General features: G+C 40.4%; 1 protein-coding gene across 5 annotated transcripts in view; it reads right to left on the bottom strand.

The window, feature by feature from the left end:
* The window catches only part of ppp1r12a (protein phosphatase 1, regulatory subunit 12A), a 53,957-nt gene that overhangs the window by 22,609 nt on the left and 15,875 nt on the right, over positions 1–15,473 (bottom strand). For all 5 annotated transcript variants that reach the window (XM_042403254.1, XM_042403256.1, XM_042403257.1 and 2 more), the window contains exons 2-4: positions 7,401–7,531; positions 4,082–4,200; positions 247–406 (exon numbers count right to left, since the gene is read on the bottom strand). In XM_042403254.1, the coding sequence (XP_042259188.1) occupies positions 247–406; positions 4,082–4,200; positions 7,401–7,531 (410 nt within the window). The remainder of the gene's footprint in view (positions 1–246; positions 407–4,081; positions 4,201–7,400; positions 7,532–15,473) is intronic.

Genomic DNA, 15,473 nt, shown 5'->3' with positions numbered 1-15,473 from the left:
AAGACGCAGAGATCAAGATATGTTTGGTATTAGCAAAGGAAAAAAAAAAGCCTGATGCTAAGATTTACTGGCATGACTATTAACAGAATTCACATAATGTAACTTACAGGGAAGGCTTTATTTAACAACGAGCTATAAAACGCGTTGGCAATGACGTTTGCTTCGAATGGAAAAAGGGTGACAGATGCCAAAACATAACAATCTTACATTGATCTCACTACCTGTGAACTCAAGATCACTGCTTACTTTAAAACCTCGACGTATCCTTTCGCAGCAGCTACGTGGAGGGCCGTTCCTCCGGACTTGGCGTGCCGGGTGTCTTGGATCTGGCCGCTGTTGAGCCACTGCCGGGCGTCCCTCAGCATGATCCGTTCCTCCTCTTTCCGGGCCGCCTCGATATCCACACCTGGGGGGAGACACGGAGGAGGCCGATACTGTCAAACTGGCATCCGAGGATTACCTGCTACTTAGGAAAAGGCTGCCAACTGTAACACTGAACTCAGACAATGGAGTAAAGAGAATGAGGCACAATTACAACCAGATATCTATTATTAGTTGTATTACATCTACAAGAAGGTATGTGAATGTTTGGAATGCATTACATTAGTTTGTGACTACGGATTACAGTAGAAGAAAGCATAAAATATTTTACTACATCATAGCATGTTCAAACATTGCTATAAAAACACTACAATAATGACATCCATACACATTAAATTTTTCTGGCAACTTCTCTAAACGCTAGAGGGTGTTGTCAAGTTCCTTATCCTGCTTTGACAAACGGTTTTGTGCCAATATTCTGTCAATTTGACGATGGAGTAGCTGCTGAAAACACACAGGCCTCAGCTGGTTAAGTGGGTCAACATGTCTGTCTAAGCTATACGCTGCACGCAGGGCAGCAGTGAAAAAACACGCCTGTATTGTCTTGTTGACGCCTAGTTGGAACACGAGACGCACCGTTGCATGAGTCGTCGTCTTGTCAGCTGAGCATTAACTGCGTTCGACTACATAAACAGTGATTCAAGGAGTGTGTGCTCTGGGGTCGGAGCCAAACGTTCAGCTGATCTTATAGGTTTTGTTCTACTCTCAAGGATACATCATCACTCATTTCCTGACACCCGAGAAAGCTCATGATTGCCTCGAGCTTTTAAACCAATAAAAGAAGACAAGTGTTTCTGTGAGTTTGGCTTGAGAAAAGCAGTAAGCAGAAGAAAAGTCTAACTTTACCTGGAGGTTTAGGCCCCTGCTAGTTGGAGAGGAACATCTAGGGATCTAAAAATCGGTCTACGATCCTTAAATATTGTGGCGAAAATCTATCCACTTTGTAACAAACACAACACAGACTTGTTTAAGACTGGACATGTTGCTTATTAAGAGGATACGTGAGCTGAGTATAAGGGAGTGAAACCAAATGGGAAAAAGATGACTCAAAATCTGAGTTAAGTCTTGATTGGATTTCAAGTTTCATTTGTAATATTTTAAACAGATTGAGTTTAAAACAGAGACTGGGGAGTTGTCACACCATGGTCAACTAGTCAGTGAACTTAGCAATACCCGCCAAAAGATTCTCACATTTTAAAGTCACGAAAAATATTAGAAACTTCAATGCAAGTTGAATAAAAACATACTGAATCATGTAAATCAATGAAATGATTTACTTGCATTGAGACATTTAGTCAAACTGTGCTGTAAATGTGTTCAACTGATTTTAAACCTGCATATTTTTGGACATAGAGAGAAAATTCAGTTCAAGGTATGTATGGCGCAACTTCATCTAATCAAATCAAGACATCACATAGCAGGCAGAATCCAAAGTTGAGCTATCACCATGTCAATGAGATATAGGAGAAAGTGCAATAAACATGTGCTAGGAAAGAAAACGGACTTAAACTTCATTAGGCCAGTTCAGTTAATGTAGGGAATGGGAACTGGCCAGGTAGGGCAGCGTCCCGTGATCTCTTGGGAAGTAGCCTACACTGTGTCTATAAAAAGCAGGGAGCCTAATGGTCTCTAAGTAGGACTACAGAAAGAGCCGAGTGGAGGAGCTGGCAGCAGTTCAAAGCAGAGTTTTTACAAGAGAACGGCATCTTCTACCTGAGCATTGAGAAGATAAAGACAAAATCCAATAGACCAAAAAAGGATTTGTCTCCCCCACCTTCACCTCACTGATCATATACCTACAGTATGTCTAGTAAAGGCCAAATGAAACATCTAAAGAAATCAGCCCTAAAGCGAGCACCAGGATCCTCAGTGGTTAACATAGTTCCCGATGTTTTAGAAAAATCAAGAGAACCGGGAACAAAAATAATATTTTATTTTGCACGGAGAGGAAACTGCTGCCAGCCCGTTACAAATGACCCTCCTGTCCCCTCAGCACACAAACTAACAGGGACAGAGCGTGAGTTAGAGCCACTGGTGAGATTGTCATCCTTCGGTTCATTACAAGGACAGGCAGCAGTATTCATGAAGCAGCTGATGGAGGGAGGAGGGAGGAGGGGAGGGTGGCAGGGCCGCCTGGTCACTTGACCTAATCAGGGTCAAGGAGAGGATCTAGAGGTTGTCTCTGCCAAGGGGGAAACCATGGCCGCTCGCTAACAAGTTTAACCCCATGACTGGTATCTCTTTGACAGGAGAAAATCACATTACAAACATACAGAAGTGTTACACAACAGCTAGTTGCATAATGCTGCCTGCTACCTCTAGCACAGAGAACCGAGCTGTGGATTGTGTGCAGCTTCCCCGAGGCCAGGATCATTGCACATTCACTCTTCAGTGGAATTATACTGTACCTCGAAAGCACTTTTAGGCAAGCATTAATGAATATATAAATTAATAATCAACCTTGAATACATAAAAAGGTCTACGTAATAAAGAGGAATTCAAGCTCTAGCTCTGTGAAGTCCGTGAGCATCTAGTGAGTAAATGCAGAAGCACATTTGGCTTGGTTTCTGATGGATGTTAACAGAGGTAGCATGCAGATGTTCCAAAGCAAGCATCACATCTATCAGGAATTGGCAAATCAAAGCCGACAGCTGCCGCTGGCCAAAACCCTTGAGATTCAGGTGGGTGCAACTCTCGCCATCGTTACATAATACGTTCAAGGAGCGTAGCATGTAAACAGCATTCTGTGAGTAATTATCACTACATGCCATGTGCTTTCAAACTCTTGGACTGTAAGGAGTTTGACAGCATACAGACACCTTTTTTTCTTTAAGTTTCTGGAGATACTAAACCACTACTGCAAACAGTGTATGTCAATGCAGTTGAAAGACATATTACATAGAAACTGTGCATCTTCTGACACTGTGGACAAGCTCATCATATACATTTCTATTGGGGTTGCTGTAAGATGTTTGTATAACGAGGTTTAAATGACAAGAAAATTTCTGCTTTTACGTGAGGGTTTTTATGTGAGGGTGTAAAGCTTGTTGAAGGAATGGCAAAAAGGTACCATAGACACAACACGTCTGCAAGTAGCCTCTCACCATAGGGGAGGGCCTTTCATCATCTCAAGAGAGCCCTGGCCAAAAATAGAAAGACCCGACTTTTCAGTTTTGAATCATCACATGACAGCTCAGAACGCAGCTGGATCACTTGTCTATATTATGTAAGTTTTCCTCAAGCGAGCAAGTGGAAAAACAGCAGGTGACTGACACTCAATGAGAACTCTGATCCTATCTGACAACATACTCATACATGCATGACATACACACACAGGGCCCCTAATCCCTGTATTTTTATTAACACGGTTATCACATCTAGACATGATATGATGAAACCGGATTGCACACTAACACTTAACCTTGGAACACCTTCACAACACTCCCAAATATCAGAACCAACAACAACAAAAACAAAAAAAAAAAAGTCCAGCATTGCCTCCACTCTTTCTTCTTGCTTTCACAATAAAAGTCTGCATCTGCTCAGGCTATCTTAGCTGTATTATCAGCGGTTAAATTCACTTGATACACTAATACTCTGCAGTACATTTTTTATAAAAAGGCATTTGTAAGTGGTGGTCAAGGTCACATATTCCAGTATGGACCGGAGGGTGGAGTTTATGATGTCTGTAGTACTGTACCTTGTCGGTTGATCTCGTTTTGCAGGAGCTCTTCCATTGCCTCTTCCTCAGCAATGTCCAGAGGCGTCTCACCCTCACTGTTCACAACTCCTACATTGGCACCCTGACTTATAAGATACCTGCAACAACAACAACAACAACACAAACATTTTAAGTTTTGAGCCAACAAGACATTTATAGAATAATGCAGATCATTTTTTGAATTGATAAAAGTCTGCAGTCAAACATGATAGGGTAAAAAAGAAAAAAGAGGTAAAGGCGACTGTAGCTTCCTTTAACTGATGAGGAAACAGTTGGACAGGAGCTGTGTAATGTTGCTTTTGGTTCGGTGCCAACTTTGGTTGACGCTGCACCACAGTCTGCATCTCCTGTTTTGCCAGTCACATCTTTTGACACCTCTAGGCAAGATTACATGTATTGAAATAATTACAATAATTACAATATATAATTAACCGTTTTCAAAATTGCTGCGGTCTTGAACTTGTATCAAATACTATGTAGACTAGAGAAGAGAGGGCATGTTTATAGTGCACAAAAGTTACTCAAGTTTTGGCAAACACTATATGTCAAAAGGTAAACGACCATGGTGCACGTTCAAAAAAAGCAAGATTCTAATGGCACGAGTCCAAAAAACTCATGGCACGCAAGTCACACAATGTAATTCAATGGAAGAGGGTCTTTCTCAGGCTGTGCAAACATAGTAAACATGCCACACCTAAGAAATAAAGAAATTGAAGAGTCTGAGTGAGGAGTGGCACAAATCCAGACAGGATTTTACACTCATGTACCGTCCAGCTCGTCTTGCATAACCACGGTAACTGAAATTACAGATGCCGTTGAAGCGTTCGTTGTTATCATTTGCCAACTTTGGTACTAAAGAGCATAGGAGCTGCACCTTGCAGGTTGCGTGCAAACAAGATATTTAAAAGCCAAGCAGAGTTACTTTTAAACTTTTTAGTTTAAAATGAAGATAAAACCATGACCTTAATGTGAGAATGATGCATTATTTAATCATCCCCTTCTGGCTAAGACTACAGTATATTATTAATACTATTTTATTAATTTAAATAATAGATTATCTGATTAAGTTTTTAGGTAATTAAACAAGAATACTAAGCATTTTTTGGATACTTTTATATAACACATACTGTAATGATACATTTTTAATTGATACCATTTGGCGTAGAATTTCTAATGCGCCTCATCTGTCAGATTAAGGATTTAACTGTAACGTTGTTTGGGCCTACTGCACAGTTTGTGTCAACACAGCCAGTATCCAGTGGGGAGGTTTTCCTTGATAGTACTGGGATGCTAGCTGAAGGAGAGGATGAGGATGTGCGTTTTTAGAAGAAAGATAACTGCGGATCTTTGTTTTCACAGGCGATTTAGTCTTAAATGAATGAATATCGCAGCTCTTCACTCTTCTTTTTTGCATGACCGTGTACTGACTTGTCATGCATGAGGCATCTGCAGCTAACCCGTAAATTCCTCTTTAACCAATATCTAACTAAAGCTCTAAAATAAGCATGTAACAATGTAGTCATGGCTACCTAGTTGGCTTTGTCATGTCCTTCACTCAAAGTGTTTCTCCCCCCCCCAGTAGTGATTCAAGACCTTTTTAACCATTCAACATCTTGACTTCAGCTGCTTCCAATTACAGCTGCGGTGAGACTCAGACCCTTCTCATTAGGCCTACACACCACTTGAAACACACTCAGTGCTTATGACTTCCCCCTAAATGGCAGCTGACTGACTAGAGTTACATTTCAAAACTTTTATATCTTCTTGATTGGACTTTCTATTCTGCCTATTTTGGGTCAGCTTTACTAGGTTTGATGGCTTTGTGGTCTGGAGTCCCACTGTGGGATTCTTAACCAACCCTATCATTAGCTGGCTGTGGTGACACTAGGGGCTTAGAGATACCGTCCTGCTTCAGAGTTCCCGTTACTGTGAATGGGGATACTGGGATTAAAATGGGTCTACTGAGAGTTCGCCACCCACATCAGGTTGCTGAGTTTCTCTCTATGACATGATGTCTACATTAGTCACCCATATCGGGCCAGCCACTTGACCTTTTCATTCATTATGTGACAACAAAAAACGTATTGTTTCCTGCAATAGTAGCCCAGGACTGGTGCTGCATTCATAAGACCTGCTGAAAACAGACTGGCAGGGTCGGACAAGTTTCCAACACTTAATCTTTGCATATATATTTTAATAGATCAATTAATATTTCATTTTTACACATTACTGTTCTACAATATCAAATTAAAATTTAAATACCAAGCAGAAAATTTTGCTGGCAACGAATCTGAACACAAGTGGCACGAGGATTTTCTTAAGGCAAGTAGTTGTTGTTGTCACTTTTTTTGGGAAAACATCAATAGTGAGGATTAATCTGTAGCTGGGTTCCTGTAATGTAACAAAGAAGTAAAGCAGGTCACAGCACACTCCCAATATGCTGAACAATGAGTACAACGGAGCTCCTTCAACCCCCTTTAGCCTGTTTAAATATCCTCTGATAACATCTCTGTGTTGTGTTCTGTGCCCTGTGAGCGGTCTTCTTTCCTGAAAAGGACTAGGGGCAAGAAAATACTACAGTGCAACTCTAGAGCTCAATTCCAGATACGGCGGGTGACCCTGATCCCTTCATATTGTGGCTTAGACACGCAATATGTGGGCTGGTGCTCCTGTTAAAATGTGACATGAACTGTACTTGACATGACGGGTCTTCGCATATTGATTCTGGCATGGAAGTTAAAACAACATCATGCATTTCTAGCGTAAACATGCTGCAATTAGCATGTGCTCAGTTAATGGATTCACATGAAATTCTGAAATGTGATATATGCTCAAATGTACAACCTTAAAACTGTCTTACAGCCAAAAAAATTTGTATTGAGCTAAAAAAATAGGATTGTAACGTGCTGTAGGTCATACTGAGTTGACATCAATCTTGCTAGCAGCAATATAAAGACAGATAAGGGACACAGAAGGGTGAAAGGAGAGTTCAGTCCTCAAGTGGAAACAAGCCATGTTAATCATGATGTCACTTTGTGCTTGACAATCCAAATTTTAAGTGTCTAATACCACTTGAATCATTATAACGTAACCTTATCCTGACCCTACCGCTCAGATATTTTTACACAAACTTGAAACTTGAAATGTTTTGATGAGAGCACTGTTCCTTCTTAGAATAAGCTAGACAGAAAACAGTATGCGAGGACGAGTTTGCATAAATCAAACCTGATTAAACAGATATGCCTGCCTCTAAGAAAAAGAATAACCTGCCTTGTAAAAATGTAAACACGATACTTACTCTGCTATGTCTAGGTATCCGCAGGAGGACGCGGCGTGGAGGGGGATCCAGCCCTCATTGTCAGGTTGGTTGATGCTGGCTCCATGCTCCACCAGGAAAGTCACCATGTCAACATTGTCATCTATGCACGCCTGAGAGAGGAGAGAGGAGAGAGAGAGAGGGAACGGGTAAGGCCACTGAAAAAGGAGCAAGGGGGCACCAGCTGCCCCGTGTGTCAATGTGTTTCTCTGTGTGCGTATTATGTCAGTGGGATGGCCTGTGCTATAGTTACAAACAGCCTGGATGGAAAGAGCATTACACTGCCTCTGATAGATTGCCACGTGCTTTCAGAATTGTTGGGGAATTTTGGCAGCCGGAGCGTTACCAAAATGCCAGCACATAGCAGGAGAGTTTGAAATACCACATAGAGTAGTACTGCTGATGGAGGCATTGAGGTGCTCTGCCTATATGCTGCTACTTTATGCAAAAAAAATGTAGAGACTTAATTTCAAAGATTACCTTTATTTTATTTTTAAAAAAAAGTCAACTTTGAACATTAGCCAGATATTTTCTTCTAGACTGAGTAGCTGATGAATCACTAAATTAAATCCACATTTGCGGTCGAACAAAAGTCAAACAGCTATATTTGCCAGCACATTTTGGCACCCAGTGTTTGTCCTCTTCAGTTAATCAATCCTAATCATTAGAAACTGTCATTGTCTGGCGCTATACATCAAAAACTAGTCCTTCAGTAGGCGGTCGTTTGGTGTGGGAGCAAACTGGAGTACTCTGAGGAGGATCTGAATACAAATAGACCATCAAAACACATGAGGAGACCTCAGAGTCGAGCTTAAAACTAGGATTACGAGGGCAGGCGCTGCTACCGGTGGCATGTGGCGCATAACAGTTCGCTAGATGATGTTACAGCGGAGGATATCTCAGATTTCCTAAACATAATTTCTGTCTGGATATCATAACACAGTATAAAGTCAGGGGGGGAAGTAAATACACTGGGGGTCAAACAAGCAGACGACCAACAAAAATATCTATATATACACATGTATGATGATTGGATCGAGATCAGGGGCGCTGACGACAAAGTGGGGAAAATTAAGACTTGTGTACACAAAGCGCCCACACTGTTCAAAATGTTATTTAACCATTTTTCTAAAAGCCCACAGTGTAGCAGACCTAACCATTTATGATTGATGACACAGTGAAAACAAAAGCGACACCCACAAAAATAGGCTGCTGTAGGTGCCAAGTATCTAATTTAAGATCTTCTGACTCATGAAGTGGGAGATGTTATGATTTCACCTACATTATGGTGGAGAATTTGGTTTCTTAAAGACACAGAAGTGGGCCAGGGTGGGTGTGCTGTGGGTTCGATTAAGTCAGCTTCACTGTACGGTCAAGTGTTCTTTACTTTCTTTTTGTAAGACCTGTAGTTTATTTCTATTAAAAGGGTAAACAATATTATTATATTTATTCTCTAAGCAATCAAAATGTTGCTCCATCTGTTGAGCAACACTTCTAACCACTAAGTCCCTGTTGTCATATATTTTGGAGTAGTGGCATTAGCATTCATTCAAAAAGTTTGAACTTTACAAATTTCACTATAATGCCATATGTGTAAGTGTGCGATATATAGTCAGCTATTAGTAGGACTTTTAAGATGGATAAATCATATGCTAAATAATGCTAATGGCCGGGGCAAAACAGCTTTACTTGGCCGCATGCCTGAAATGCAGAAAGCATTCAAGAAGGTCAAATTTCTCCCCAGCATCCAAAACAGGAAGATGGATGAAAAGCAGCAGTAGAGAACCTGCAGTGCACTTTTTATTCAGGACACACAGAGGCCTTGGGGTTAAGAAGTTACATCACATTAAAAACACATAAAACAAGGTAACCTGCAGAAACAAAGTCCAAGTGGAAAAAAACAAAAAACAGCAGGAATTTCATCTCTAATATATCTGCGGCTATCTTACATGCACAGCAGCGGTTATAAAATGAACATCCACTGACTGATAGCCACTGTCGTAAAAGATCAGAAGAGACAAGCAATCGAAATCCACGACAATTATCACTACACAATATTAAAACAAAACTATTTCTCCCCCCCAAGCCAATTAACCCCCATCCCCGAACACTGTGCCTGGACTGTCTGCCCTCTCTCTCTCTCCTGGGGTTGCTATGACAACAGAACCGTTGACAAGGGAAACAGATACACACGAAACACAGAGCGGCCTCACGTTCAGGGCACACGACTATCTGGCTGGAATCCTTGTCCAAATTTGGGCCGTTTACAACGCCGTACATGGCCAGGGCTGAAGAGCTCCTGCAAAGGCCTCACTGAGCTTATCTGACAGTGTGTGTGTGTGTGTGTGTGTGTGTGTGTGTGTGTGTGTGTGTGTTTGTATATGATGTGGTTTGGTTGTGTGTGGCTGCTGAGAAAGAGTTTCTCCAGGTGCAGGTGGACTTTTTAATCAGACCAGATTTGAATCTGTTACAGGGCAGACAGCGAACTGCTAACATCTGCAGCCATTATCACTAGTGAAATATCTCCCTTGTGGATTTGTTAGCTGGAAGCCGAAGTCAAGTGCAGATGAGGCTACCATGTCCACAAAACATGGCCTCAAATGTGCTCCCAAATTCAAGTAAACACTTTGTTAATGTCAACAAAGGCAGAGCTGTGGTTCATGGTATTAAAATAAAGCTTAGAACTACAAGTAACAACATAAAAGCAAAGCAAAGAAACCCTTTACAGTGTCAGCTGTGACTTTTTAAATCAAATATATTTCCAATGCTTCCTGTTTTGTTTAGATGTATAACAAATACAGAACACGACTGGCAACTTCCTCTTATGCAAGCGCAGATATTATGTGCAATGTTGGCCATCACTTATAGCTTTTGTGTCCTGTTCAAGGACAACTTTTAATAAAAGATGTGCAGTGATGGGAGGCAGCACGTAGCATTTAACAAGTCAGCCTTGGCTTGTTGTATCAGGGACCTTCTTTATGTTATGAACTTTATGTCCTTTTCAACCATGACTTCTGAAAAATGACATGGGACTTTAAAAAAACAAAAAAAATCATTGCAGCTTTCTACATCTCATCTGAATCTCCCGTCTAAATCCTCCCCTTCAGTCATTCCCCACACACTTATTATCTCTTCAAAGTCCTCTCCTTCTCTAAGAATGGAAACAAGCCCCTTAAGGCAAACACAGCGCCGGTTGTGACCTCCCTCTCTAATGCGTCACCAGCGTTCCTCCGCTGGCTCCGCCCAGCAGCTATTGGAACCCAAAGGTAATCCCTTAATGGCTGTAATTGTCTGTGGCTGACAGGTGCCAGAGTTGTGGCCTGCATCGAAGAGTGTGCAGAGTGTAGTGGCCAGAGGGACAGGAGAAAGAAGAGAGTCAAGAGAAAGCACCGTGGCATCCTCTAGCCTTCTTTTTTTAGCATGGTGCTAGCGTCTAAGAGCCTGTAATACACCTCTGCTGGGGGGGGGAAGCATACTCCTCAGCTATGACAGAGGAATACATTAAACAAAGTAATCATGAAGCAAGGCAGCAGAGACTTTTGCAACCCCACACTGCACTAATTCACCTCCCTGGGTCATAAAAACCTATAAAGACAAAATATTTGACATCTGACAGCAGGCAGAGCGAGTGAGTCAGACAGTGTAGAGGAGGGGAATCTGACTGATTAATTGAAGTTAGATTGAGCAACATCGTGGGCTTAATCCTGTCTCACACGCTACGGTCAGCCCACGAATGACATAAAGGACCTGTGCTGTGCAGTGGAAGCCTTCAGACATGTAGTGAGTGACTCACTCTAAAGCAGAGACATTGCCATTTAAACCTGTTTAGCCAGCGTCTCTGAGGGAGGGAGAAGACTTGAGGCCTTGACAAGCATAAAAGCAATAAGATCGACGGCACTACACAGTAAAACAGAAGAGTAGGACAAAGATGAAACAAGCCAAGTATAAGTTTGGGGTTTAACAAAGCAACACAAAACCCTAATTTCCAACTAAGCTAGAATTTGATGTCATACAAATAGATGTAATGGGTCTGATTATGGTACATTAAGCAAAGGGACACACCAAAATGCATATGAAATGTTGAGCTTTTTGGGTTGATTCCTTATTTTTATGATTATAATGATACTTTTACAGTGTTGCAGGATTAGTATTTGGTCCAGACTGTGCATTAACCGCTCAATGAGGTGAGCTTAAAAGCTGAGGACCTGCTGCGCTGAGAGATACTGACAAGCTAACATACTCATTTGATGTATCCAGGCAGGACTACAGGGTGAGTCCTTGCTGCCATTTCTTATAAAAAGGTCCTCTCTAATGGAAACTGAGGCTTCTGGGAAGTTGACGTAACAGCAAAAAAAAAAAAAAAAAAAAAAAAAAAAATCAAGTGCTAACCTAATTAATGGACACAGGATGCTCCATTTGACTGGTCGATAGACTTTAATGTACATTGTGTAGCCAGCTTCTGAAAATACTTATCCATTATCCATTAGGGTTTATGGAGTGTGAGCAAAAAGAGAAGTAAAAAAAAAAAAAAAAATCACTAATCTCTAATAAGAAATTAATTCAAGTTGAAAAGTCTGAGTTGTGGTCAATGGGAGTCAAAAGTCCGATCTGGTGCAATTCTATAATCCACAGAAAGTATGCATCATCAACGTCCGATGGGCCCCGGGCCAGTAAAAGTTTATGCAAGGCAAGTTGATTGGCCAATCAACTTGCCCTGTTTAAACTTTTCTGCAGGGCAATGCTGCCCAAAGTGACCGGGCTTTCTGCTTTGTTACCTTGGTGGGGAGGGAATGGGAGTATTGCTTCTCCGCCTCTCTCCTCAGCCTATTTGCACAAGGGCGGGGCTGATCTCTACACACACACACACACACACACACACACGCATACACACAGCGGACAGGATGACACAGACTTAAGGTAATACTTTGCCCGAGTCAACTACAACTGCTTGTTGCCATAAATGCAACAAAATCCGGAAGTAAGGAAGACAGTACGAGCAATTATTAAACGACGTCTTTGACTTCCGGCAGTTAACTCCCGTCTCATCCGCAGCCGCTATGTTTCACAGCTATATGGCCCTCCTCTCTACCAGCAGTACCTGCAGCAGCGAGTCTGACCAGCAGCAGCAGAGGATGGAGGATGAATGATGCCACAGAGCCATTAACCAGTTTATTGTTATTGAGTTAATTGTCAAGTTGATCCATACTCACTGAAATGTTATAATCATAAATTCTCTTCTTCTCTCTGTATGTCTTCCATAGTCTCTGGATTTACACAAAATATGGAGAAACCTTCATTTATACACCATTCATTTACTGATCCAGTACGTGCCTAATTTTATATTTAGCATATTTGTGCAATATATCAACATTACATATAAAAGGAAAACAAACAAATCTAAAGGGAACTTCACTGTAGTACATATTATATATACAGTGAATGAATAAATCACCAAAATTATGGAAAAAGTGAAAATATATGAAGGGGCGAGTGGGAAAAATACATTAACATAAGGTGAATTGTGTCACATTTAAGCAGAGACATCATACCACAGGCTGTATAATGCTTATATTGTAGAAATCCACAGTGCAGCAGGATCCAGTGCTCTGTAATGCTTTGACAGACCCCATCGGATCCTGTAGGTTGTGACAGACCACTTAACATCCGGGTCATTTTAATACAACTCACCTAGAACCTCCCAGTTCACATCATGGATTTTCTTGGAAAAAATTCATGGAACCTTGCAAAAATCTCTAACAGAATAGATTTTTGCTAGACTGCTTAATGATGAAATCAATTATGATTCTTTTTATATACTTCTGGTTGTGCTACAACGCATTTTGCAATAATCCTCCCAAACCTGTCTCAGGTGGGATTAGCCCAGACTTGCTTTGTTTTCTAATGCTACCAGTTGATGATGTCAGAAATTAGTTCTGAAAAGTTTGAAATTGAGAAACAATATAGGTGTTTTGAGCTAACGAAGTAAGATTAATATTTTGTCCAGACACATGGAATAAGATCTAGTATGCAACAAACCAAGCCAATAAAAATTGTAACTATAATTTCCCAATAAAAACAGCCTCAATAGGTATCACATAGAAATAGTCAACATGGTGCAAATGTCTACCTATGATATAAAACCACTGAATGTAATATTACAGCCAAAGAAAAGTATGAAAAAAACTAGCTATCTTCAATAAAAATTTAATTATGAAGGAGAAATATAACATCTTTAAAATTTTAATATATCTGCAATGAATATTAACACTTTCCCATAAAAAAGTTTCAAGGAAATTAAAATAATCCTTCTTGGGAAAATATACAGTAAAGATATCTTAAACTCTGAAGCTATATTCAGCAACTCTATTCTGCATTCAATTATTTACACAGGACCGAGTAACTTCTAGATGATAGAACTATATTAATACTACACACAATCACAATTTGGAGAAAATTAAAGATTATTTGTTCAGGAAAAAAAAATATTTTTATCAATTTGATTACTGTAAAACATCCAGCAACTATTTACATGAATACATGTTGCAATTATTTTTAGGGTTTCTTGGATATCCCAATCCAGTGAGAAAATAAGCTTTTAGTGAGGCTTAGAATATATATACAAAGATTGGCAAAAATTAAACTTAGCTCCGAGGGCCAAACTTCAAAAATTCAAAACTATTATTCAGAGTATAAAAGTAAGTATAGTAAAGTATTTTTTTCAAGAAAATCCATGACATAAACTGGGAAACGTTCTGAATTCACTTTTTTTCCCCCAACTACTCTTCACATCAGCTCTAAATCACGATACTTTCGTGTTTATGAGTTGGTGTGCTCTGATTGGAGCGCATTAAAATAAAGATCAGACATACGTCAATGGAAAAATCAATCTGTATTTGTCAAGAATCAACTAGTTTCAAAAGCCACTTTATGCAAGAGGAGGAAAGAGAATCGGTCTCTAGTCAGCCAGAGTTAATGTGGAGCACCCAAAGGAAACATGACACATGCACAAAAAAAACAACAACAAAAAAAGACAGTGTTGGCGCAGGCAAACACATGCCTTTAAGCCTTGCCTTACTAGATAAATACCAGTTGTATGAGCGGGATATATGCAAACACTTTTTCAGTATTGACTTGCCATTTTGAGACAAGGTTTCAAAAGAACAGAGCTGCAATTGGCCAACGAATCCCTGAGATGGAAAAGTAAGAGAAGCAGGACAGTGTGCATATCTCACACTTAATATACGCAATTAAGTGCACCTGCATGGGGCTGATTACAGGCAATATTAACAGATTAACTCATTAAACCTTTCCAAACCAGTAGGGACAAATATGGAGAAGATTAAGACATAACAATACAGTGTTCATCATACGGACCTCTCTAATCCTGAAATAATATGGAGGAATTCAAGCCCCTACTCCCTACTAGCGCCGCACAGAAGATGGGCTCAGCCATTCTCGAAGCAGGCCCAAAAATGCACCCATGACGTGCACCTAAGAAAGGAGGCCGGTCTGTTGCCACGACAACAAAGCCAAAAAGAGAACATGGGTTCAGGCCTTGTCAGGCTTTTGTAAGAAACATAAATAAATAGAGAAAAGACTTCATTTTAAAGCACACGGGGGTTGCTCGGATAGCCCCCGAAGGCAGCGCAGAAAGCAAACCACTGTGAGACAACATCAAAAAACTAATGTTGAAAGGAGCATCTTGAGGTGCCATCTTTCTTTTTTTAACCTCTCACAGGCATAACTTAACTGTTATCGGAGCAGTTCTCATGACCTTTTATGGCCAAAAAAATAGATGTCTTATAGTCCCGACTATTTGAGTGCCACTTCTACTAATTATAGTGTTTAATTTATGATATCATTCAAAAAAAAACAGAGACCCAGTGAGGTGATTCACTTTTCAACTAGCAAGACTTTACCCACAATCTCTAGAACTTTTATGAAATAAACAACATAGATGGAGGCCTACAGGATGTTATGATAAAACCGCACCAGCTATTACAGCTAGAAGACAACTGCAACTAAATTATGAAACCACTATACAGTACAGTTGGT

This window comes from Thunnus maccoyii, chromosome 23, assembly GCF_910596095.1.
Source record: "Thunnus maccoyii chromosome 23, fThuMac1.1, whole genome shotgun sequence".
Lineage (NCBI taxonomy): Eukaryota > Metazoa > Chordata > Actinopteri > Scombriformes > Scombridae > Thunnus > Thunnus maccoyii.
This window is presented reverse-complemented; position numbering and strand designations above follow the sequence as displayed.